A 25,163-nucleotide genomic window follows, 5' to 3' on the forward strand; every position below is an offset into this window, starting at 1 on the left:
CCATGCCCCTGCCTACATTAGGATGCTCCTGGGTATCTCTTCCCACCCCGGGATGCTCCTGCCCACCCCGCGCTGCAGCCCTTCCCCCTCCAGGGCGCTCCCCGCCCCGGTGCTTTGATACCAGCCCCCTTCCCAGGGGCTCTCCACCGTTTTTCACCGTTTTCCATCGTTTTCTCCCCGTTTCCCCGCTCCCCTCTGCCCCGTGACGTCACGCCCCGTCCCGACATCACCCTCCCCTATTCCTCCCGCCCAGTGGCGGCGCTGCCGGAAGGGGCGGAGCGGAGGCGAGCGGCACTTCCGGTCGAGCGGCGAGGGGAGCCATGAGCTGGTGAGTGCGGGCCCCCGGGCCGGGCCCGGCCGCGCCGTGCCCCGGTTCTCCCGCTCCGGACCGGGCCCCCCGCTCCCGGCACCGCTGGGGGGGTCCCCCCGGCCCGGCCCCGGACTCGCCATTGCCGCTGCGGTGCTGGGCCCGCCAGGCCGGGGCCTGGCGCCGGCGGGCCCGGTGGTAGCGCGGCCCGGCCCCGGTGCGTGCCCGCAGGTAGCGGTGTGCGGGTGTGTGAGCGCAGAGCCCCTCGCAGCGCCCCTCGGTGATGGAGGCTCGGCCCGCGGGGGTGCTCCGGGGTCTGGAGCGTCGCTTTGATGAGAGACTGCGGGAGCTGGGCCTGCACAGGGCGCCCTAAGAGGGGATCCCGTCAGTGCAGAGCAGAATCCCAAAGGAGGTGCCAGGAGGACGGGACAGACTCTTCCCAGTGGTGCCCAGGGGCAGGACAAGGAGCAGTGGCCATAAACTGGAACAGAACAAGTGTCCCCTCGGCATGAGGGTGGCAGAGCCCTGGCACAGGCTGCCCGGGGGGGTGTGGAGTCTCCCTCTCTGGGGCCATCCCAGACCCACCATGGACACGTTCCTGTGTGCCCTGCCCTGGCCAGCCTTGGACTGGGTGATCTCCAGAGGGCCCCGGGGCTCTGGAACGATGTAAACCCGCCCTGGGTCCATGGAAGTAAAGCTTGGTTGTTGTCAATCCAATGGGTCCTACGTGTGTTTGAAGCAGGCTCGGGCCTTTGGCTGCTGCTCTGGGGCCTCTTCCCCGCTGCTTTCTTAAATGAATGTTAGAAATGAATCCCAAGAGCCTGATTCCTCATCCCTGGATAGCCCCATAGAGCCAGCGCCGGGCCGGGATGGGAGGGATGTGGGGGGTTAAGGAGAAAGGGGGCTTCTGCTTCCCTGAAGGTCTCCGGTTGAGTCCACCAGGGCGGGAGTTAAAGACGATTTGAGGGTTGGGAACGTATTTCAACAAGAGGAAAGGGCCTCAAGCTGCACGAGGGCAGGTTCAGATGGAGCTGAGGAACAATTCCTGCCCCAAAGGGTGCTCAGGCATTGGAACAGGCTGCCCAGGGCAGGGCTGCAGGCACCGTCCTGCAAGGGTTCACACCCCGTGGAGACGAGGCCTCAGTGCCATGGGTTAGGGGTGGCCTTGGCAGGGCTGGGGTAAGGGTTGGACTGGATGAGCTGAAATGGCTTTTCCAACCTGGTTGATTCTGGGTTTCTATGACCCGCACACAGGGACTGATAAAATGGGGCCTTTTGGTTCAAAAGCCACCGTTCTCCACCAGGTTCCTGTGGTTCTGCTTTACCCACCCCAGAGCAGCCGTGGTTGGAGGCAGTGTTGTCAATGAGGGGCTTGGAGCTGCCTTTTGCCCTGGCTCTCCAGTGAGCTCTGGGGTGCATGAGACCGGCTCCTCTCTCCTGGCCCGGGAGCAGCTGCAGGGCCCGTATGTGAGACAGGAATATTCCCTTCACAGCAGGGATGGGGGATAACTCAGGTGAGAATTATTCCCCATTCATCAGGTGTTACCCGGAGCATCAACGCTTCGCAGTGTCCCTCAGCCACACCAGCCCTGGGGCCCACTGCTTGTGGCTTTTGCTGAGCGATCGGGTGGTTCTGCCTGCAGCTGGTGGGGAGGAAGGAAAGGTCAGTGCTGGAGGAGGGGAGCTCCGCGCCGATCTGAGTCTCTTTCTTCTCCGGCAGCGTCAGTCCCTGGCCGTGCCGTGGCTGCGCTGACGCGCGGCGGCGCGGGGCTGGGACCCCGCAGCGTGGCACGGACACAATCCCCCTCAGTGCGGCCCGGCCGCCCGGCCCGCTCCCACCAGCGCTCTTGGCTGCTGCTCCCGCCATGGATCAATCGCCCCATTCACTGGGAGAAGCCGGAGTTCAGCGGGAGCAGGCCTGGCGTGACGTGCGCCGGGTGCCTGCGCCCATTGTGCCCGGGTGCAAAGGTCAGAGCAGGACGTGGCCGTCCCCGCTGCCCCTGCGGAAGGAGCGAGCCTTGCGCCAGCTTTGTGCAGCACAGCGGGTGTGTTCAGGGCACGCTCCTGCGTCCCTCTGCGCCCACAGGCACCGGCAGACCCGGCTCAGCACCCACTAAAGCCCCTTTTGGCTCCTGCAGCCCATCAAGAGGCCAGAGGTTCCTCCTCAGCCCTGGCCTGCAGCTCCTGCTGTCACTGCCTCTGGTTTGGCTTCTGGAGCGCTTCTTACCTGAGTGGTTCGCAAAGGCTGGTGTGAGGGGTCCGCAAAGGGCAAAGAGGCTGTTTTGTGGGTGCCGTGTGGAATTGTGCGTGGATAATCCTTTGCTTTCTCTTGCCCATGGTGGGTTGGGGCTCTCGGTGTCGGGACACAGCAGCACCCCTGTCCTGGGTTCAGCAGCAGCAGTGAACTGCTGTTCAACCAGTGACTGCTGCTGCTGAACCCAGGACAACCCCTTGTACCAACACAGGAAAACTTTGCTCCAGAGAGTAAAGCTGGTGACAGAGACTGGATTAAACCCCCAAATTCCCGACTCCCGCACCTAGGCAACTAGGCAGTGCTGTCTTTCTAGGCTAAGCTTTATTTAGAGCAGGAGGAGGCTTGTTTTGGAAACAGCCTCGCATGGACAGATGAGATGTTTTGTGCTTCTCAGCAGAGCTTGGTGCCTTCCCTTCAGCTTCTGCGCTGTGAATTGGGATCTCTTGAACGCATCCTCATCCCTGCTGCCCTCCCCACTCCCCTGTGGCCATGTGTTTTGGAGGAGAGAGGAAAATATTCCAGTGATTACCTTGGCCATCACTCCCTTTGAAACAACAAAGAGAAATCAAGTGACGGCTTTACTGGATCCACACCCTCTGCTGCCACAAGTGTCTCATTTGTGACCACCAAAGGGTATTTTAAGCCTCATGGAACCACATAAACCCAAATGTTGCAGCAGCTCCTACCCAGCCTCCCAAAGAGCTCCTGTTCTCCCTTCCCCAGCTCCCACAGGTGATTTCACAAGCGGGAAGGGGTTTTCCTGGCGTGGCCTCGGCACCGCTGCAGTAGCTGCTGTTTGCTGCAGGAGGAGGGATGTCAGGCCAATGTTGATGGTGGGGCAGCGTGAAGCACGTGGGGGTTTGTTGCACCGCAGCACCCTTGCTCTGCATGGCGGGTTGCTGTCGCTGGCCTGCTAAACCATATGCCTCTTGGCAGGATGCTGTTGCTGAGTGGCCTAAGGAGCTGGCAAGGGTTTGAAGTCAGGGTTTCAACTGGTTGTGCACTGTTTAACGCCCCAGGTGGGTACCAGACACAACGCAGGGTCAATGGGAATGTGTTTGCTTGAGGTGTTTGGGGGTGGAGGTGAAGAAGAGGAGCTGCCCCTCTCAGGAAGGATGGATTTACACCTTCCTTAGCAAGGGAAGAGTGCAGGGAGGAGCAGGCATAGCTGCCTGGCAGCGGGAGAGTGGGGTTGTTGCTTATTCATGGTGGTTTCCGTGTTTTGGAGCTGTGCTCTGGCCACATTGGGCAGGTGGGATGCAAAACACAGCCCAAGGCGCTGTTTTCTTCCCAGTGAATCAATATGGATGGAGTTTTTTGATGGAGCCCAAATCCCAGCAGATCCTGACGTGGTCAATGACAGCGTCCCCAGTTCCTCCAAGTATCAATGATACTGGGAACTGGAGATGAGCACGGGATAAAATGAGGTTGGATGAAGCAAGTGGATACCAGGGCAGTGAGCAAGGTGCACGCTGCTCCCAAACACCTCCCTGCACGGCTGCTGCCACGTGCAACACCCATGCGACGTGGTTGCACATCCCAGGTTGAAAGCAAAGGGAGGGGAGCTGGGTCCTGGGGCTGTGATCAGCACGTTAGCTTAGTTCTCCTGATCTGTTTCCCACCTTCTTTGCCCAAGCAGCTAAACCCCAGTGTTCTGATTGAGCCCCAACCGTGTTTCACAACCAGGCTTCACTTAAAATGGGTATTTTTGTAGCAGAGTCAGGGCCTAAAACAGCCCTGCAGGATTGTGCTCGCCTACGCGCCTGGCGTGAGTAATTTTCTTTTGATGGGTGAGTAAAATATCATTATATTTTTTCTCTCGTGCTCATCTTGGAATGGGTGGGAGAGTGGATTCTGACTTGATTCCTTCAGTCGCTTTAACACTGACACCACGCTCAGCTCCCTGCGAGATGCAAAGAGGCGAGCGGGCCCTGCGCTGCCGGCGGCGAGGAGGGTGCCTCCCGCCCCTGCTCTCACCCGAAGCACCACAACGTGGATGTTCCCATCCCTTTGCTCCATCTCCCCCACTGCAGGGGCTCACCCTGACCTCCCTGCCTGGCTTCACGCCTGAAGTCGCAGGGATGGGGTTGAAGCGCAGGTGGGAGCGCGCAATGGGGTTGTTTCTGAGGGACTTCTTGCCCCTGTCAGTGCCCTGTGACCTCCCCTCTCGCCTCCCCCAAGCGCAGAACCCCAAGCAGGCTTTGGCACCACGTCTCCCTCGACAGAAGCTGTTTGTGATCCGTTTGAATAATTTTTTCCCTTCTTTCCCCCCCCTCCTTTGCCTTCGCGCTGTGTTTGGAGCGGTTGCTATGAGGCGGGGTGGGGGGGAGCGGGGCGGGATGGTGCCTGCGGTTGCCATGGACACCGTGTAGTACAGGGAGGAATCCGGAGCGATGCTTGGGATTCACGGCTAACCCGGGGCTGCCTCCCTGCCTTCCTCACCTGGGCAGGGCTGGGATCCCGCTGCTCTGAGGGCTGGATCCAGGGCAGCCCCTGTGGCCATGGCTTTGCAGCTTTTGATGGCCTTTAGGATGTCCGAAGTCGTGAGACGCGTGGTGCTGGTGCCCAGGTTTGGGCTTTGTGGCGTGGATGTGCATAGAATCATAGAAGCTGGAATGGTTTGGGTTGGAAGGGACCTTAAAGCTCCTCCAGCTCCAACCCCTGCCACGGGCAGGGACCCCTTCCACTGGAGCAGCTTGCTCCAAGCCCCTGTGTCCAACCTGGCCTTGAACACTGCCAGGGATGGGGCAGCCACAGCTGCACAAGGAATGATGGAGAGGAGATGCTCCAGCCGTGGAGCTGCTCACTCCCATTCCCTTGCTAAGGGCAGTGAGAAAGGGAATGCTGAGTTCAGGTGGCAATGCAGTGTGCAGAGCTCCGGTGGCTGCTCTGCCTGGGCTTGCTTGAAAAGAGCCCAAAACTTTCCATGGGAAGTGGGTACTTCTGGCTAACCAGGGATTGAGTTGCTGGTGTGACAGTGGTGGTACCGATGCCACCAGTTCGTACCACACTGGGACTTGTGGGTTCCTGTGTGTGGCGGATTCTGATGGTGTCTGGGCACTGTTTTTCCTCCGTGTCTGAGTAACCAACCTCCAAACCACAGTTTGGAGCACGTTCAGTTCTCCCTTCCCCTTCCCTTGCATGCTCCTTGTCCATCCTTCCTTCCTTCCCTCCCTCCCCAGCCCCTGGAACCGCAGCATCCCCAAGGAATGTGAGGGTTCTTCTGGGGCTTGATTAGGGGTTGCAAGGTGATGTTCAGATGGAAGGGCCTTCAGGGTAATGGGTGGCATCCACCAAGAGTTTATCCCCAGTGCATGTTCCAAGCGCTGTCTGGGGCTGATGCCAGGGTTTGATGTCCTGTATGGTCCAAAGGGACCATCACCTCCCTAAATTAGCAGTGATTTGGTCTGATTCACGCTGGCAATTCCTCTGTGCCTTCGTTTCAGGGGACTGGTGGAGAGTAGGAGTGGGAGCTCCATGTTTTAAACTCCAGCTCCCTACGGACCTCATTGAGCTGTATTCCCTCCCCTGCCTGCAACTCTCCTGCGCATCCAGAGGAGAATGAGCTGCTTTGGTGTGTGTGGCCCTGGGTTTGCACATGGAAAAGCCAAGTAAATATATGACATTGCTGGGGAAACTTCAGAGAGAATTGGCCACTGCTTCTCCCACCTTCCCCTCCCTGGGGTTCCTCAGCATCCCTAAGTAGAAGCTTGCAGGATTCTCTCCACCCACACTTTTTTCCCTACTTTAGGCTCTTCCCACCCTTTCCCTGCAGTATTTCCCCCTCCTCCCTCCCAGCTGAACCCCACTCCCTTCCCAAACTCCCGGTGACCTCGCTGCGATGGGGCTTGGGGCCGGGATGCTCCTGCAGCCCTGCGGTGCGGCGGGGAGGACGGGGTGGGAAGGCTCCGGCTGTGACTCAGCTCGCGCTCTTCAGGAACAGGATTTCAAGGGATTTCACACCCCAAACACAGCCCCAGCTTTCTCTCGCTCAGCAGAAACGAGAGAGCAGGAAAGGAACGCACCAGTTCTGGATTGCTTCGGTGCAGCAGCAGCAGGGGTAACCGGTAACCCATGGCAGTGAAGGACACCGACCCATCGCTCCCCAACGTGTTCGCTTTAGCCCCATCACATCTCCTGAACAGAATAAACCCCCCAGCAGCTCTTAATGTTCAAAGCACGCAGTTGTTGCTATGTCCCCCCTGTTTTGCAGGCTGGGCCTCATGGAGAGGCAAGAATTGTTGATGGCAACAGTTTGCTGTGGTGTTGTAATGCATGGGCTGCATCCATTTGTCTTAAAAGCTCGGAGGTGCTCCATACCTCTCATCTTTTGTTCCTGCTTATGCGTTTATTCCCCCCCAGCACCATATTAAAAGGCAAAGATTCAGAAATGAGGACAGATTATCTCAAATTGTGAACTAGAACAGCAAAATATATAATTGCTGAATAGACATCGCTTGCACGGGGTTGTTTTGTAGAGGTTTTACCGAGACAGCCATAATTAGCCAACTGGCATCACGATGCTAATAGAGATATTTACTGCTTCAGAGTGGAGTTGCAGCCTTGTGAAGCACTCCGGTGACTTTCTTTTGTTCTGGAAGGTAGTAGCTGGGATTGCTTTATTCCTTCCCCTTTGTGGTGCGGTGGAGATTGGGGATGGGATGGGATGGGATGTGCTCCCCACTGCCCGCCCATTAGCTGCTGCTGCTCTGCCTATGCCAATTCGTGGCTTTGCCTTGCCTGTTCCCCATATCCCTGGTTTAGTACTGGTATTGCCTTGATTTAACGCATCTAGCCAGTGGATGCCGACCACACAAGAGCAAGGGGAAGGTTATGCACAGGCAGCGCTTTAATCACCCTTTTAACTGTGCTTTCCCACTAGAAACCAGCCTAGATCCAGCCTGGATCCTGTGCTTGCTGGAGATGCTCAGCAGCTGCTGTGGCTTCTCATAGAATCATGGAGTGGTTTGGGTTGGAAGGAGCATTAAAGCTCCTCCAGTTCCAATGGCAGGGACCCCCTTCCACTGGAGCAGGGTGCTCCAAGCCCCGGTGTCCAACCTGGCCTTGAACACTGCCAGGGATGGGCCAGCCACAGCTTCTCTGGGCACGCTGGGCCAGCGCCTCAGCACCCTCACAGTGAACCCTGGGTCATTACTGCCTTGGGTAAAGACCACATCTTCTCATCCTGCCACCGAGACAGATCGATGCCGTCCCCTCCAAAACCGCGGCGTGCGCCGGGCCGGGCTGTGCCAGAGCCGGGGAGGGAAGTGCCTCATTGGAGTTTATATTTGACCCATGCAGAAAAACACGGAGAAAAAAACCTGTGTGTTTTCACTTTCTTCCTGTAAGGCGCCGCACCCCCGGCTATTGACAGGGTAATTACACAGCAGCCGAGGGTTTGGCTAGGGGAGAAGTGTGATTCACGCTGCCGCCGGAGCTGGAAAGGGTTAAACAGCCCCAAATTACATCGCTCCCACCGGAGCACCATAAACAGGAAGTTCTCCTGGAAAAAACCCGTGCATTTAGAGCTGGTGACTCAGGTTGGCTCCTGCTCCCCCAGCTGCTCCCGAGCCCTGCACCGCTCACGGGCCCAGGGCATTACCGGTGCCTAATTGCACCCTTGGTTTGGAAGCAGGGGCCAGGTCGGGTGATGTGGGGCTTGTTTTGTCCGTGGGGATGTTGTGTCACTGCTCGCTTTCTCCCATAGAAGCTCAGCCTGGTTTGGGCTGAAGGGATCTTAAAGCTCCTCCAGTTCTGTCACGGACAGGGACCCCTTCCACTGGAGCAGGGTGCTCCAAGCCCCTGTGTCCAACCTGGCCTTGAACACTGCCAGGGACGGGGCAGCCGCAGCTTCTCTGGGCACCCTGTGCCAGACCCTCAGCACCCTCACAGGGAAGAGCTTCTGCCTAAGAGCTCATCTCAGTCTCCCCTCTGGCAGGTTAAAGCCATTCCCCTTGGCCTGTCCCTACAGGCCCTTGTCCCAAGCCCCTCTCCAGGTTTCCTGGAGCCCCTTTGGGCACTGGAGCTGCTCCAGTGAGGACACCAGCCTGGGAGCGTGTCCAGTGGCCAAGAGTCTTAAAATGCATGTTATTAACTCAGGCTTTGGGTAGGAGTGGGAGAGTTTGGACTGGTCCAGGCAGGGGCTCGGCACCATCCCAAGAAGGGGCTGTTGTGGGTTTGAGATGCGATGCTGATGCCACTGAGCTATAGGCATGCTCTAGGTGAGGCATCTCTGGGAAAAGATGCTCGCACTTCCTTGCAAGCCCCATTTTCTGTTTAGTTAAAGCACTGCGATGCAGAGACCATCAGGAGGTTCTGAGGAGATGCTTTCACTGAGCAGCACCTCTTTAACTTAATTAAACACATTGCAAACAGCCGCTGAATTCCTGGATCTCGATTATCCCGAGAGCTGGAAGGGATGCAGTTATTTTCCGGAGGGCAGCGTGGCCCCAGCCACCCGGGCGTGCGGAGGGGGTTTATGCTGAGCACTCCTCGCCTTGGAGCTCACTCACGTGGGGAAGCTCCTTCAGGTAACCCAGATTTCCTGGGAACCCTCCTGAAGGGTTTAAGAATGAAGGAGCTGTTGTGCTGCAGGTGAGCTGCTCCTCCAGCTGCTCCGGCACGGCACAGGGATGCTGGGAAGCAGCTCACTCACAGCTCCAGACACTTTATTTACTGTTGCTTTATTTAATATCCTCTCTCCAGATATTTACAGGGCTTATTTAGGTATTTATTTCCCTTTCGGGTTTGGTTTGGAACGTGTTCTTCAGTCGGAATGCTGGAGCATCCATTGCATTCCCACCCATTGCATTTCCAACCATTGCATTTCCATCCTTTCAAGGCCAGGTTGGATGGAGCTTGCAGCAGCCTGGTCCCTGCCTGTAGCAAGGGGTTGGAACTGGATGAGCTTTCAGGTCCCTTCATCCCAAGCCGTTCTGGGGTTCTGTGATTTATTTGGGTGGGGAAGGGGGTTTCAGATGCAGGTGCTGACCTTAGGGGGGCCATTGGCTCTTGGAGCAGGAGCACACTGCATGGAATGAGGTGTTGCTGCCCCAGGACAAGCCCTGCTCACCCCGGACCCCACCACTGAGGCTGAGACCCACAGGGCTGGGCTGGTTGCAACCAGCAGCGCTTGCTTCATCCCTTCCCTCTCCTCTCTTTTCCAGGATACCGTTCAAGATCGGGCAGCCCAAGAAACAGATTGTACCCAAGACAGTGAGTAAACCAGATCCCCCTTTTTAGCTCCAGCCTTTGATCATGTGGCTGATGAGTCAAGGCAGCACTTTGACTCGTCCCATTTCGCAGCGTGTCGTGGGAGGGAGCTGGGAGCAGCAGAACCTGTTGCTGCGTGTGACCAGCGCTCGGCTCCTCGTGCAGGGAGTGAGGGGGAGCCCGACCAGGGGCGAACGTTTTACTGTGGGAGCTGTGTCTTGCTGATGTCGTTGTTGGGTTTTGGGGAGGGGGGGATGAGGGGAAGAGCTCCTCTGGTCTGGCACCGTTTTCCTTGGAGATGGCTGAACGGGCTTCCTTCCTTCCTTCCTTCTTGCAGCAATGGCTTGTTTGTTCATCCTTTCTGAGCAGATGGAGGAGGAGGAGTGGTTCAGATCGCTGAATATAACTGTTTCCAAAGAAAGGCTCATAAGCTGAGATGCTCAGTGCTCGGGCGTGAATTAATTTGTGCTGCACAGCATTTGCTTTAAAAGCGACTGAAAACCGCATTTTGTGTTCTGGTGGATTTGAGGCTCCCAGCCCAGCGCTGTTGCTCGCAGCTGGCTGGGGGTATTTTCCCTTCTTAAGCAGATTGCCTTTGCATTCGTCCCGTGTGAAATAAAAGCTGTGGGACCTCACGGGAGCTCTCCCTGAAACCGAAGCTGCGTTCCTGCTCTGAAAGGAGCGCCCTGACAGGGAGCATCTTGTCTTCATAGCGGTGCTGGTGACCTAATCCGCTGAGCAGGCTGACATCCCTGCTCCCTCCTCTCCAGGCCACTCATCGCGGCTCATTCCCTGGGGATGCGTGGGCACTCGTGTTTATGGGGCAGTTTCTCCTCAGGCCATGACATTTTCCCCTGGAGGCACAGGCCTGATCCTGCCATGGTGCGTTTCATCGCATGCTGTAGAGCAGCGGTTCTGCAGCGGCTCCGGGCTGAGCCAGGCAGGCGATGGGGACAGGCACTGGTGATGTTCCTCAGTGGCTTTTGCATCCCTTCAGCTGCCCTTTCCCGGGAGCTGCCGATGGTGCTGCTCTGTGCTGTCCCCTGGCCTCGCACCCATCCCAGTTCCTTTCAGGAGCCTCCTCATTGCCTTCCTCCATGAGATTTTGCCTCTCGTCTTCATTCCAACTGCAGCGTCCTTCCAGGCTGTTGCAAGAACCGCCTGCTCTGGGTGTCTTGGACATCTCCATCCCACCCATTCGCACATCCAAGCTGACTTTTTCTCTCCCTTGCCGGTGCTGATTTCCCTCTGCTCCTGCTGCTTTTGCTGTTGCAAAAGGTTCATGTGAGGGACTTGGTCTCCCCTGTTCTCTGTTGCTGCTGAAATCAGCGGTCCCTGAGCTGCAGCAGGAGCTTGGGCTCTGCAGATGAATGGTGGCACCTTTGAGAGCTGCTGGGAAGTGCTGCTCTGAGGCTGTTGGCAGGCACTCCTTATAGATATGGATACATGGGGGGGGGGGAAATAGAACAGCTTGGAATATCCAGGAGGCAGAGGTTCATTCAGCAGCACAAGTGCTTCCAGGTCTTTTCTCCTTCCTTCTTCCCTGCTTCCCTCTCTCCCTCCTTTCTTCCTTCCCTCTTTCCTTCCTTCCCCCTCTCCCTCAGCCCCCCAAGAACAAGTGTTTCCCAGCGCCTCGGTAGCTCCGGTTTGATGCTCACTTTCAAGGGGCCCCGCTTGCCGTGTGCTCTCCAGGCAGCAGCAGCTAATGTGGAAAGCAGAAGGCAGGAAGCCCGGAGCTCCGCAGCCTCACAGCAAGCGTCAAGTGCAGCTCTTCAAAGAACATCAGGAAACCACCAATATCTCCTGGGAGCGAGGCTCAGTCGTGGGGTGGGAGCCGTGGTGGCTGGAGCGAGCTCGAGGCCCCCAGCTTTACCTCCCAGTTGCAGGCTGGGCCGCTCCATCTGTGCGGGCTTTAGGGAGCGGCGGCAGCAGCCAAGGGCTGGGATAGTCCAGATGTTGGGCTCGGGAGCCTGCTGCAGGAAGTGGGAAGGTGCGGCATCTCCAGGGCTGCATCCCAAGCCCATCCGAAGGGAAGTGGTTGCGGGTAGAGGATCTCCCACTCGCAGAGATTGGACCACAAAAGAGAAGGGAGAAGGGGAAAGAAAAGAAGGCATTTGTTAGGATCGAGCTGATTTGGCTCTCCATGGGGCACGGAACTGGAGTGCAGGAGAGGGGCTGTGCTCACCAAGGAGCCTTTTGTCTCTTGTTGATGAGACGATGCCGGGGCTGGTGTCAGCTCCAGACCAGCGCTGGTTCTGAGCAGCAATTTGCCTGGGCTGCAGAGGGGATTAGTCATGACTCCCTGTGCCCACTCGCTTCTGAGCCTTTGCAGAAGGGCATGGTGTCAGCCGCCGTTCAGCTCTGCGGCCACAAGGAAACCCCCATAGGAAACAGTGGCTGACGAACTGAAGTGATCCCCTCCCTGCCCCAGCCATGGCTCTGCTTTGTGTCCACCTTAACCTGGGCAAATCCAATTCCAGACAACATAATCTGTCCCCTCCTCATCCCTGAAAAGAGCAGCTGTCACCGGGGCTTGCGGAGAGGCCGGGTGGGAGGATCCAGTGCTCAGAGAGGACCTGCTGTCAGCACGGCCACGGAGCGCACAGCAGCACAGCCCAATTAAACTAATGCCCAGTGATAGGAGTTAAACCTGTTGGGATTCATCTCCCTACACGATGGTTATTGCTCGGCGCAGCGATGGAGCCTCTCACAGCAGAGCTGCTCTTCCCCCCGGGATGAGTTCAGTCCGAGCACAGGTTACATTGGAGCCGGAGCTGTGCTTGTCTTCCATGTGCTCCCATAGCTCCAGCTCGCTGAAGTTCATCCATGTCCCCCGAGGTTGTACCCTGCTCCTCACCGGCGCTGGGGTTTATCCAGACAGGCAGGAAGAGCCGCTCTGTATCCCTATGGGGCACGGAGCCGTGGTCGGGAGAGACAGCGGCTCCCGGGATGGGGCAGCCCCTTCCCATCACCCAGGTTCTGCTCCTTCCTCCCTGCCTCTGGCCCGGCTGACTCAGATGGCTCGCCCTCCTCCTCCTCGCTGCCTGACCTGGGCTGAGTCAGCTTGGCAGGGAGCAGGGACCTGAGCTGGGAGCCCGCGCGCCTGCCAAGCCTCCCTTCCTTGACTCATCCCAGCAGCTCTGCCTTCCCCAGGGATGTCGGATGGAGGAGCTCCGTGAGCAGGAGGATTCCGGCCGTCAGCGCCTTTCCACTGGGCTCCACCAGCGCGCTGGAAGGCTCGGAATAACAGAGGAGATGTGGCAGGAATGGTGGGGTGAGGGCGGTTGCAACCAGCTCTGCTCACTTCCACTCTTCCCTCCATCTTCACTGGGACATAACCGGTCTCTGTGGTTCTGAGGCGCATCCTTCTTCCCTCTTACTGTGCCTTTCCTGCAGGCTTTGGCGAGGATTTGGATTGCTGGCTGAGTGCTGAAGCCTACGAAGTCCCAGCTTCACCCTCACTTTGCAGCATTCCTTTGGCTCAGGTCGCTGCTGCTGGATGCAGAACAAATATTCCCCCACATTACTTGCCTTCAATCTCCTCTTGCTTGATGGGGTGGCAAAGGTCAGCAGGAGTTCCAGGTTAGAGCAGGATTTCTGGCCTAATTATACGGGTTTCTCTGTTTTGGAGAGGAGGGAGGAGGAATAACGTGCTTCCCTCTTCTTCCCAAGACCCACAAGTAGGCTGGACCACTGGAACATGTAGAAATCAGCTAGTTCTCCTCCTCCAGGAACAGAAATGAACCTCAGGGGAGTAAGAAGGTTCATCACAGTCCCTTATTTCCATCTCTTTGTAGTATTGGCTTTGGTCTCGCTTCGTTGCCTTGTAACCATGGTGTCGATTATGATATTGCCCTTAAAGCGGGAGGGATGCTACTGGAGGGGGAAGGCCCGGTGTTTGCAAACAGAAATAACTGGGTGAAAAGCAGGAACGTGGCTCGGTTTCAGTGCTTTAAGAGCTCCTCGTTCTTTATGTAGATGTAAATAAAGGCCCGGGGAGCTCCTGCATCACCCAGCCCCGGTGCCTCGGAGCAGAATCCTTCCATCCAGCACCACGCTTTGCTTTGGAGGTTTCAGAAGGAGGCTGCAGAAAGTGGGATTATTTTAATGTTACGGAAGCTTCCCTCCAGGATATTGTAATTTTGTGCCTGTACTTCTTGTTCTCGTTACTTTTAACGTGATAATCTCCTCCATAGCCTTTTGCTGTCAGTGTCGGGGACGTGTGGCTATTGCTGATAGCTGCTGGGAGCGGAATTACTGAGTGCTCTGCAAAATGTACTTGTCTTGCTCTCAGCTTGTCCTCCTTGCACGCCTCGGATGCGCTGGGTGCAGCACGGTGGGAGCACGGTTGGAGCTGCCTGGTGCACGGGGGGCCCTGCTCCTCGCTGCCTGCGTGCTGCAGCCCTGGCGATGCAGACGGGAGCGGGGATGCCTGGGGAGGGCTGCCCCAGCCCGCAGGCTGTGGGGACCGGTAACCAGTTGCTGCTGTGGGCGTGAAAGAGGAGATCAGTCCCGGGGCAGCTGTCTCTGCATTGATGGCACTGGAGATGTGAGGCAGGCCGGGCAGCTGAAGCGTCTTCACCTCCATCGTACGGAGAGTGCATGTGGGCAAACGGGGTTGGGTGTTTTGGGGGATGCTTGGAATGGTTTGGGTTAAAGGGACCTTAAAGCTCCTCCAGCTCCAACCACTGCCGCGGGCAGGGACCCCTTCCACTGGAGCAGGGTGCTCCAAGCCCCTGTGTCCAGCCTGGCCTTGAACACTGCCAGGGATGGGGCATCACCAGAGGGTCGCAGGGAGCGGAAGCTTTGCCTTCCTTCCATTGTGCAGCGATGCTTTTTGCTCATCCCCACTCATTGCATGGCCATGGGGGAATCTACTGGCACAGAGGAAGGGGCAGTTTATGGACAAACCCTTCAGGTCTTGCAGGGACCGATGGCTGGGCCGGCACCATGGGAGGGCTGGAGCTCTGCACCACCAGGCTCCAAAGCACGGATCCTCGCTCTTTGGTTTGCAACCAAAACAATTCACACCTCAGGCCTATGAATAGAGCGCGATGGCCCCAGGATGCTTGAGGGGCCGGAGCAGCCGTGGCCGTGCGGGTGGGTTTGCTCCGTGCTGGGTACGGGACCTCCAGGCGCCAGCTGCCGTGGATGCTGCACCGGGCACGCGTTGTGCTCGCGGTCCCCACGCTGCGCGGGGCTGTGCTCCACCAGCACCATCTTTAGCAGCAGGACAGGGAGCTGGAGCCTGGTGGAGGCTTTGCAGCGCCAGGGACCCGCGGATGGTGGGAGCGATGGTGGGGAGAGCCGGCCTCAGGGATGCGGCTGGAGCACCAGCATCATGGCGCTGCGGAGCTCAGGGGTGCTTAGAAAAGGAGGGTTTGAGGGACCTGGGGTTGCTGGGCTCCATCTTAAAGCACTGAGTCTTTTAATAGCAGTTCTGATTGAAAGCAAAGTCCCTTTGCAGCGCTCTGCTTTCACGTGGTGCTGTTACAGCAAGGCTGGGTTTGAAATCCCGAGGACAGCCTGAAGATCTGGAACAAACCTTTGGATCCTTCTCGTCCTGGCTGCTCGCAGCACGCAGCGTTTCCTTCATCGCACGGGAGCTTGACAACACAAATGAACCCGGTTTTGATCCCATGACAACAAAAGCGCGTGTATTTACTCTTGGCTGGTCAATTGAGATCCATTTGCCTATTTGGTTGACGAGGTGTGGAATGAATGTTCAAGTGTGTGTTAAAACAGGCAGCATGGAAGGAAAGTTCCTTAAAATATCTTGTATCACTGGAGATGTGCTGCCAGATAGCAAGTAGGAGGAAGCAGTCATTGATGGAGCATCGGGAGGAGGCTGTTTAGCTCTTCACCAGCTCAGGTTTCTCCTCATTTTGCAAGGTGTTGCAGGCGCTTGGGCTGCTCCACCTGAAGTGCTTCATCAGAGGGAGCTATTGCAGGAATGAGGAGCATGAGGAGAGGGCAAATAATGCAGAGATGGGAGGGCTTGGGGGTGGTTTTGGGGGGGAAACCCATCCCCTTGAGGCTGGGGAAGGAGGGAGAGGCCGGGTTGGGTCCTTTGCTGTGTGCTGCTGCTGCAGGAGTGGCTCTCCCAGCGTCGGGGCTGATGTGGAAGGGGAAGGGGGCTCATCCCCTGCCAGCGCTGCGCCGAGCTGCGGGCGCCGAGCTGCGATCGCTCCGCTTCTAAGGCATTCCCATTTACTCTGTCAGCCTCCAATTCATGTTGTCCCTGGCAGCGTCTTGGGCTCCGAGAGAGTCTGGAGGGAATAAACCCCCCCAAGACTTCGTTCCTGAAGCGTAACCCCCGTTATTGCTGCAGCTTCCCGGGGTTCACAGGGGCATTTCCTCGGGCTGGCTTTCGCAGCACAGGTTATTCCCACTCGGGTGCAGTGTCTGAGCCAGTTTCCATCTCTTCTTTCCACAGGTGGAGAGAGACTTTGAAAGGGAATATGGCAAGCTCCAGCAGTGAGTATCAACCACAGTGGTAGAACAGCACCAGTCGCATACTTCCCTTGTGCCCTCTTACTGCATCTTCCCAGGGGATTTTGGCCTCTTAACGCTCTTCCCGGCAAATCACTGCCTACCCTGTCATTTTGGAGGCTTCAGAGTTCCTCCTGTGGCTCCTGTGTTCAAAGTGTCCTAAGAAGCACGTGCATGGGGTTGAGGTTTGCACATTGGGGCAGCTCTAAAGTGTTTCCAGAAAACTGGGGGGGTCACCAAACAGCTGCACACCCCCGAGGACCAGAACCGGTGTCCCCATCCTGGCTGTGTCCCATAAGCTGGCCCGTATCATCTGGAAGCATTTGGCTTCTCCATTTGTGGTAGGTGCGAGGACTTCAGAAAGCAGTGACTTTGAGTAAGAGATCCCCAACATGGAAAGGTTGCGGAGCATCTGCAAACAAGCAGAAAAGGTTGAGCAGCACTGAAGTGCACAGAGCCTCGCCGGGGTATTTTTAACTCCCAACAGAAGCCAGCATATCCAACCCGTAAATGATTTGTTGCACGTATGATGCACTTGGGCTTCTTTCTTTCCAAGATTCACTTTGCCTTCTTCTCCCATCTTTCAGATTGGAAGATCAGACCAAAAAGCTTCAGAAGGATATGAAGAAAAGCACAGATGCAGACTTGGGTATGTGACTGTAGGATACATAGACTGTGAACTTGGCCACAAGGAGATGAAGTGACTTTCTCAAGATCACATGAGTAATCTGTGACAAGTCTGGAAAACAAATCTAGATCTCAGTCCCACTCAGTTTGCTTAGTTACAAGGCCATCTGCATGAGCAGCATCTCAACCGAGGGAACAGAAAGCCTGTTATGGGCTTGGTCCCTGTCTCCTGAGCTGCAGCCTGCTGAGTGGCCTTGGATCAGTCACTTTGCTTCTCTTTGCCTCAGTTTCTGCAGCTGCAGACCTCTGGAGTTGCTGTTCCAGTTCTCAGGTTAGCCTGGCAGGAGCAGCCTCCGGCTGAGCCCGTTGTGTCTGTGCATCACCTGCTTCACTGAGGGCATCCTCTGCTGTCTGAAGCCAAGGGAAGGTGGGATGAGGTGCTGGGGGTCTGCAGAGCATCCCATAGGCATCGCTGTGCGTGTTCCACGTGTGAGCTGCTGCCCCAGCCGCTCTCACTCAGGACTAACCCTGCTCTCCCCTTGCGGGCTGCCTGCTCTGACCTGACCCGGTGGCAGTGGGCGATGCAGGAAGCAAGAAACGAGTTATCTGTGCATGTACCACACCACAGCAGCCTGCGTAGGAAACCGGTGGGACCGCACCATGTGGCGCAGGCTTTAAGTGACAGTGGCAGAGAGGAGATGGAACGATGCGGTGCAGGGAGAAGGGGATCTGCTGGGTGCTGGTGGTTGCACCAGGCAGGGCAGCGTGCAGAAACACGCAGCAAAGAGCTGCGTTAAACACAGATGGCTCTTCTCAGCGTGTGCTTTGGAGTAGTCCCTCCTTGCGCCAAGCCCCCACAGCTCTAGAGCCAAGGCAGATGCACCAGCGCAAACAGGGGTGGGCAGCACTGGCCCGGCACTCATCCTGTGGGTTAACGCGGATAACAGGAACGGGAAGGAGCCCCAGTGAAAGGGATGGCAAATGTGGGGCTTCCCATGATCCGGGCTCTCACCTGTGTGTGTGTGCTTGGATGTTGCCAGGCATCCGCACGGATCCGGGCTCTTGCCCACACTGCCTCACCCATCCCAGCACAACATCTGTGCTCCCATGGGGAGAGCAGTGGGAAAGGCACCAGGAACGGCGCTGCCAGGCCCCTTTTCCAGGGTGAAAAGTGCCCTTTCTGGTCATTGTCAGGGCTCCGTGGTAAGTTTTTCCTTGTGCAGGATTCCCCTCCCCTCCCTTGCAGTGGGCGTTGTTTATATGGAGCATTTCAAGTCCCAGAGGAGCTGTGGGAGGACTTTCTTTTTCCGTTCTGCTCCATGGCAGAGTCACAAACTGAGCCGTGGCCAGATCCTGGGAGCTCATTTCTCATTTAAAGGCATGAAATCGGGAGCGTAAAGCAAGGATTTGGAGCAGGGGCTGGGTGAAGGCGAAGGAGGTGGAGATCTGATGGAGCACCGAGGGCTGCCCTGCGCGCCTGGCCGTGCCCGTTCCCAAGAGGTGGCTGTGTCAGCGCAGGCAGCATCCAGCCCCAGGTCCGACAAGGACAGCAGGGCATCAGCGTTGGTGCGTCCTCAGGGGTGTCTTACTCCTTCCGCTGCAACCCTGTGCCGAGGGGGTGATTGGTCGCTGCCTGCACCCCCTCCCTCACCTTCCCTCCCTTTGTCCAAGCAAAGCGGGATCGTAAGGAGCGGGAGCATGTTCTGTACTTGGAGACAAAAGCTCTTCTCTTGGAATGAGAAGCAGGGAGCCCTCCTGCAGCCCACCCCGAGGGGCAGGCGATGCGATGCGACCCTCCCCTGTCTCCTGTCTCCTCTGGTGGCTGAGGTGCCGGTTGGGTTTGAAGAGGGGGTCACCTCTTCACGCTTCCCGTCCTCTCCTTACGAAGGAAACTCATTTTGCGTGCAGCTGAAGCAGTTCTGCCGCTCTTAACCCCATGCCGTTTTGGCACAAATCCTTCCTCAGATGTGGTCACACATATGGATTATATCCCATCTGTTTAAAGGTTTAAATGCCTAAACCCTTAATGTTTGGATAATAGACGGATACGGTAGCTTTGTTATCCCATAGTTAGCATCTCGTTCTGCATTGAGTTTCCCAGCTCTTCGGCTTCTGAGCTCTCTGTATAATTGTGTGTAACCTTTCAGTCGGAATGTTTAACCCCTTGATTTATGATCTTAAGCCCCATTACTGAGAGGACTTTAACTTCCAGTATCTGAGCAAGTGCAGCAGGAGCTTTCCAAAGCTCCTCTGTGGCCCGGCTCAAGCATCTGGCTTCTGAGCTGAAACTGGAATAACTTCCAGCAAAGTGCTGACGAAAAGGAACGTGGCTTTTCCTTCTTTATTCCCATTTCTATCAATGCCTTTTGGTGAATGTTTCCTGTTTTCCATTCTGTACCTTTACCGCTCTGTCGGCGGGATTGAGTTTTCCCTTTGGAGTCGGGATAGGGAGAGATGTGTCCGATGGAAAACAAGCACAAGTGCTCAACAGGGCAGGAGCTGGAGCCTGGTAGAGTGTGACCGGGGGGGGTTTGGGTTTCTTGGAGGCCACAGAGACTTTACATTCCCCCTTGGTCCATGGGGTTGGTCTCAGGGGCACAAGATGCAGTTCACTGAGGGAAGCTGGTGTCAATGCTGCTCGTGTCCAGGCTATTTCAAGAGTAAAAAGAGAAACCTTGTCTTCCAGTCCTGTCATTCTGGTCCTTTTCCAGCACTAACTCCGCCTTAAATACGTGTATTTCTGTAAAGCCATTCGAAAGACTTAATGGACTGTGATTTTCCTCACTGCGGAAGAGCTGTAGTGAGCCTGAGAGTGACACTTAATAGTCTGTTGAGAAAAGATGCATTAAAAAAGCCATCTACATGTTGCTAAGAGGAGAGGGCTTTCATGAGCCTGGTGTCATTTTCTGGCCCCATCACAAGCCATACCCTGGAGTGGTTCAGGCTTGATTCTGTACAGGCAGCTCGGGGGGGTATGTGGATGCATTGGTGGCTCTTCCTTTCTCTTCTCTCAACCAGCAGGGAAGTTGTGCTAAATCCCAGCTCGGTGGCTCAGGTCCCCAGTTTTGGTGACCCTTTGCAGAGGCCGTGCTGACACACAGCATCCCAGATGGGTTTGGGTTGGGAAGGACCTTCAAGCTCCTCCGGTTCCACCCGCCCTTACAAAGCAGTGACCCTCTCCTCTCTTTGCCTCTCCTGTTGCCCGCAGCCATGTCCAAGTCAGCTGTGAAGATCTCCTCAGACCTGCTCTCCAACCCCCTGTGTGAGCAGGAGCCCAGCTTCCTGGAGATGGTCACCGCCTTCGACACAGCCATGAAGAGGATGGACTCCTTCAACCAGGAGAAGGTGAATGTGGGTTTGGCAGCAGAAGGGGAGAGTAGGGGTGCTGCAGTGCTGTTGGTATCTGCCCCTTCCTCCCTCCTTTTTGTCATCGTCTCCAAGATGCTTCCCACGGGAGTTTCTCTTTAATCTCGTTCTTCTGCTGCCTCTGGTTGAACTGGGGATTTCAGCTCATCCCGAGCACATGGGAGAAGTTTCCTGGGTTTTGGTTAAAGGGCATCGTGGTTGCACTCAGAAGCCCACACCATCCGAGGGTAGGCACTGTGCAAACATGTGTTGCTGTGCAGACAGGCTGCTTCAACAAGCCTGACATGTAATTTGCTTTCAACAGGTGAATCAGATCCAAAAGACAGTCATAGAGCCTTTGAAAAAGTAAGTACCAGCGCTGTCCTATGAGCCACGTCGTGTGTTTGTCATCCCCATGTACTGCAGGGATGTGATCATCGAAGGAGGTGTTGGCAGGTTAGAAATGAGCCCTTCCTAAAGATGGAATAGTTCACGTCCCTGGGGCAAAGCGGCATCTCCTTGCCTTGCAGCTGGGGCATGGAGGGCTGCGATGGGTTAGCTGAGTCCATACTCCTGCTCTGTAGCAAGGGGGAAGACCTCTTGCATCTGAGCCTGCCAGATGCCTTCATCTGGACTTTAAAGGACATCTGAACGAGTAATACTGAATGCATTCAAGCATTCAACACCTCCCCATTCCTGTGCTGGTTGCTACCAACACTGCTGCTGCTGAAGGAGAACCATCAACTGGGGAGCTCCGCTGGGGCCCAAAGCGTCCTTCCTGTGGAGGGTTCCTAACTAAAGAAGTAGAAGCCTGCTCTTGGGGAGAGCTCTTCCATGCCCATGAATAATATCTGCATGCAGGAGAGATGTTAGAGCTGGTGCAGCTGGGCAGGAGGGGTCTGGAGGGGAGCCCCATGAGCCCATCTCACCCATCACAGGGGTGTGCCAGAGCCAACCTGGCTCCAGGCTTGGGCATAAACCTCGCAGGGAGCAGAGCTGGAGCGCTGACAGCATTGCCCCGGTGGCAGGTTCCATCTGCCCCCGTTGTGGTGCTGCAGCAGCGCTCAGCACCGTGCTCTGACCCCGTGCAGCTCCCTCCTGCCTGCGCCATTCCCAGCGGCAGGGGCTGCACCCTGGAGCATTTCAAGGAGCGCTGCGGCTGCGGTGCCAAACGTCTGCTGAAATCCTCAGATCCGCTGTTGTGGTACGAGAAGAGCGAGCGAAAATAAAATCAAATGACTTTAATATGACAGTAAGTGGTGCAAATTGCTGACGACCAATTTGAGCTCGGCTTTGACACAGCCGGGGTTGCTGGGTTGCTTGTTTTCTTGTTGTTTCTGCCCAAACCTGAAAGGAAGAGCTCACCTTCCACTCAGTGCAAGAGGTTACGGCGTGGTGCTCGCCGGGGGATGCTTGGGTGACTCAAGTCTTGCCTCGGTCGTCTCCCCACGACCAGAAATGCTTCATTTAGGGGTAAAAAAGAAAGAAAGAAACTAAGAAAAGAAAGAAAAGAAGAAAAAAGCCAGGCTTGTGCTGTGGAATTGTGTTGCTTATTATCGAGATTGTCCTCATGAAAGATACATTAACTGCTTCTTCCAGCATTCTGTTCGAATTGGAAGAAGGGCTTGTGTCTCTGAAATGTTCCTGTTGTTTTTTTCCTCCCCAACTTGTGTTAGTTGATGCAATGAAGGATAATACCCCTCCCTGCAAAGCCTGCCTTCTGCTTTAAACCCAGGGGCTCTTCATTCAAGGCAGTAAAGCCATTTCCACATTGCTGATGTCTTGCCCGCCTTTGTGCAGCTTTGGGTTCGTGATGCTGTAGATGGAGATGGTGGAGAAGGGCTTTGAGGCAGCGATGCAAGATCAATCCCAGCCTGGTTTGGGTTGGAAGGGACCTTAAATCTCACCCAGTTCCAACCCCTGCCACGGGCAGGGGCACCTTCCACTAGAGCAGGACTGGGAGGTTTCACCTCACAAGGTGATGCTCATCTCCCCACTGATGTGTTGGTGCTTGACAAAGCATCAGGATGTGCCCCTCAGCACCCGGCCACCTCCCAGTGTTCGCAGTTCTCTCCAGCCTCCTAAACTGGGACTCACACATGGTAGTTTCTCCCTGCCTGCCCTTTGGCACCCGCAGGCAGTTGCTGTGTGCTCTTAAACAGCTTAGGTTTCATGCTCGGAGGGGCTGCATCTCCCTTCCCTTCCCTCTTCCCGCCTCCTTTCGAGCGTAGCCGCGTGCGTGGATGAGTTGTGGAGCCAGGACCATTTCTGAGGAGCCCAAGGGTCTGCTTTGAGGCTAATGAGATGCAGGAGAGAAGAGCAGAGCTTGCGCCTCCCCTGTCCTGCTGGAGATAAACCCCAGCAACGCGGCTGGGGTGGAAGGTCCAGATTAATGAAAGCTGCCTGGAGGAGCTCTTCTTATTCCCACTGAGGTATCGCTTCCCCGCGCCCAGGCTGGCCTCTCCCAAACTGGCTTTGACCTAGAAAAGAGGCTTTTGCTCCAGCAGCTGCACTTTATTACATCTTCACTGGTGGTCTCTTCTCGTTTTATTGGTCAAAGAAGCAGATAAGTTTAATGCAGGCAATTGCCATCAGTGGTAATACAGTGTAATCAGAGGCACATGTGCCTTCAGATCTCCATTCAGCTGTCCAGGGCTGGTCGGTTGCAGACAAACCCTGCCTTGTTTGCTGGAGCCTGGAAAGGAAAGCAGCAGTGGAGGGTGGAGGCGAGCATTGTTCAAGGCCTTTTCCTTGTGGGCACCCCGGGTTATTCGGCTCTGAGCCCCAGGAAGCCTTTGTCTGGCAATCACTTGTGTGAGTCCAGGGCAGGAGCAGAGCCCGGGGGAGCCCTCGCGCACTGCAGGCTGTGGGTTGGGCAGGGAGCTGGGGGAGGCCACGAGGGGTGGATGCTTGCGGGATGGGAGATGCTTGCTGGAATTCACACCAGATCCGGGCATGGGGGGCAAAAGAGGGAGAAAAGCAGCTGGGTTTTATGTGACTCTTCCCATTCTTTACTGGGGCTTGGGTGAGCAATGAGGTGTTTTGATGGGTCAGGGACTAGGGATAGACTGCGTACTGTCATGGAATCCTGGAATCATGGAATGGTTTGGGTTGGAAGGGACCTTAAAGCTCATCCAGCTCCAACCCCTGCCATGGGCAGGGACACCTTCCACTGGAGCAGCTTGCTCCAAGCCCCATCCAGCCTGGCCTTGAGCAGGTTAAAGCCATTCCCCTTGCTCTGTCCCTACAGGCCCTTGTCCCAAGCCCCTCTCCAGGTTTCCTGCAGCCCCTTTAGGCACTGGAGCTGCTCTCAGGTCTCCCCTTCAGGAGCCTTCTCTTCTCCAGGCTGACCCAGCCCAGCTCTCTCAGCCTGGCTCCAGAGCAGAGCTGCTCCAGCCCTTGCAGCAGCTCCGTGGCCTCCTCTGCCCTTGCCCCAGCAGCTCCAGGTCCCTCTGGTGCTGTTGCCCCAGAGCTGAAGGCAGGGCTCCAGCCTTAGTGCTACCCATGGTGTGCCAGTATTTAAGGAAGGAAGCAGCTTAAATGAGCCAGGTGGTTTGGAGGATCACAGGCTCTAATACCTGCAGGGTCTCAGTTTAACAAACTGGAGCTGTCTGAACCTTCCTGAGTGTTGGGATGTCGTGGTTGGGATGTCGTGATCAGGATGTCATGATCGGGATGTCGTGGTTGGGATGTCGTGATCAGGATGTCATGATCGGGATGTCGTGGTTGGGATGTTGTGATCAGGATGTCATGATTGGGATGTCGTGGTTGGGATGTCGTGATCAGGATGTCATGATCGGGATGTCGTGGTTGGGATGTCGTGATCGGGATGTCGCGGTTGGGATGTCGTGGTTGGGATGTCGTGATCGGGATGTCGTGGTTGGGATGTCGTGATCGGGATGTCGTGATTGGGATGTCGCGGTTGGGATGTCGTGGTTGGGATGTCGTGATCGGGATGTCGTGATTGGGATGTCGCGGTTGGGATGTCGTGGTTGGGATGTCGTGATCGGGATGTCGCGGTTGGGATGTCGTGGTTGGGATGTTGTGGTTGCCCATCTATGGCATCATCCCCTCGGCTCGGAGCATGGTCCTGCTCCTGCAGCTGAAGCTCCAGGGCTGCTGCAGGACAAGGAGAGGCTTTGGCAGGGTGGCAGTGGGTGCTGCCGCCTGGGTGCCGTCCCTTGGGGCTGGTGTTAATCCCAGAGGTCCAATCCCGGAGCTGTTCCCAGCAGATCCGTGTCTACGTTCCCCTGGAGCCGTGTGTCAGGGACAGCAGCCGGTGCTTGGCGTGGGGTGGATGCCTCTGTGGAAGGTGCCCCGGCCCAGGGCAGGGGCTGGCACTGGATGAGCTTCAAGGTCCCTCCCAGCCCATTCCATGATGCTACGATCCATGGGGCAGGGGGGTCAGCATCTTCCTCCCATACCCGTGCCGTTACCGTGACCCCTCCCTGGCATCCCATTGCCGGCCCGGAGCAGCCGCAGGGGAGCCAGGGCCCGGAAGCAGGAAAAGCTGCTTTCATGTCCTTAACAAGCCCCTAATGAGGATTTGGTGCTCAAAGCTCCCCACATGGCCGCTGCCCCCTCCCGCCGCCGCCTAATCCCGGCTCGCTGCCGTGTCCCGGCCCCTTCGCTCCTGTTCCTCTCCTCCCCAGGAAGGGCTGGTTTTAATTTCCCCCTTCCTGGTGGGTGGACGGGCCCACGGCGGACGTGTGGGCACGGCTGAGGAATGGCAGGAATCCTCCAGCATAGCCCAGATGCTCCGGCCTCAGCCGAGCCGCCCTTGTGCCTCTCCAGGCTTCCTCCTCATCCCATTCGCTGCTGCTTTCTTCTGCACCTCATGCTCCCCAGCTCTGTTATTCCATTTATCCCTGTCCAGCGCCAGCCGTAGATCCTGTCCGCTTCCTTTTGCTTTCATTACCCGAGCCA

At 56.5% G+C, this 25,163-nt stretch overlaps 1 protein-coding gene across 2 annotated transcripts in view; it reads left to right on the plus strand.

Annotated features, from left to right (window-relative positions):
• The first annotated feature begins 283 nt into the window (after positions 1-283).
• Positions 284-25,163, plus strand: part of BIN3 (bridging integrator 3) — a 35,066-nt gene continuing 10,186 nt past the window's right edge. Inside the window, exons 1-6 of one of the 2 annotated variants that reach the window (XM_080634518.1) lie at positions 284-328; positions 9,728-9,776; positions 16,210-16,250; positions 16,853-16,914; positions 20,101-20,237; positions 20,563-20,603. In XM_080634518.1, coding sequence (XP_080490644.1) covers positions 321-328; positions 9,728-9,776; positions 16,210-16,250; positions 16,853-16,914; positions 20,101-20,237; positions 20,563-20,603 — 338 coding nt within the window. In that variant the 5' untranslated portion in view covers positions 284-320. The remainder of the gene's footprint in view (positions 329-9,727; positions 9,777-16,209; positions 16,251-16,852; positions 16,915-20,100; positions 20,238-20,562; positions 20,604-25,163) is intronic. The other variant, XM_080634519.1, reaches the window with a different exon arrangement.

Source organism: Psittacula echo (assembly GCF_963264785.1).
Source record: "Psittacula echo genome assembly, chromosome: 25".
NCBI classification, from domain to species: Eukaryota; Metazoa; Chordata; class Aves; order Psittaciformes; family Psittacidae; genus Psittacula; species Psittacula echo.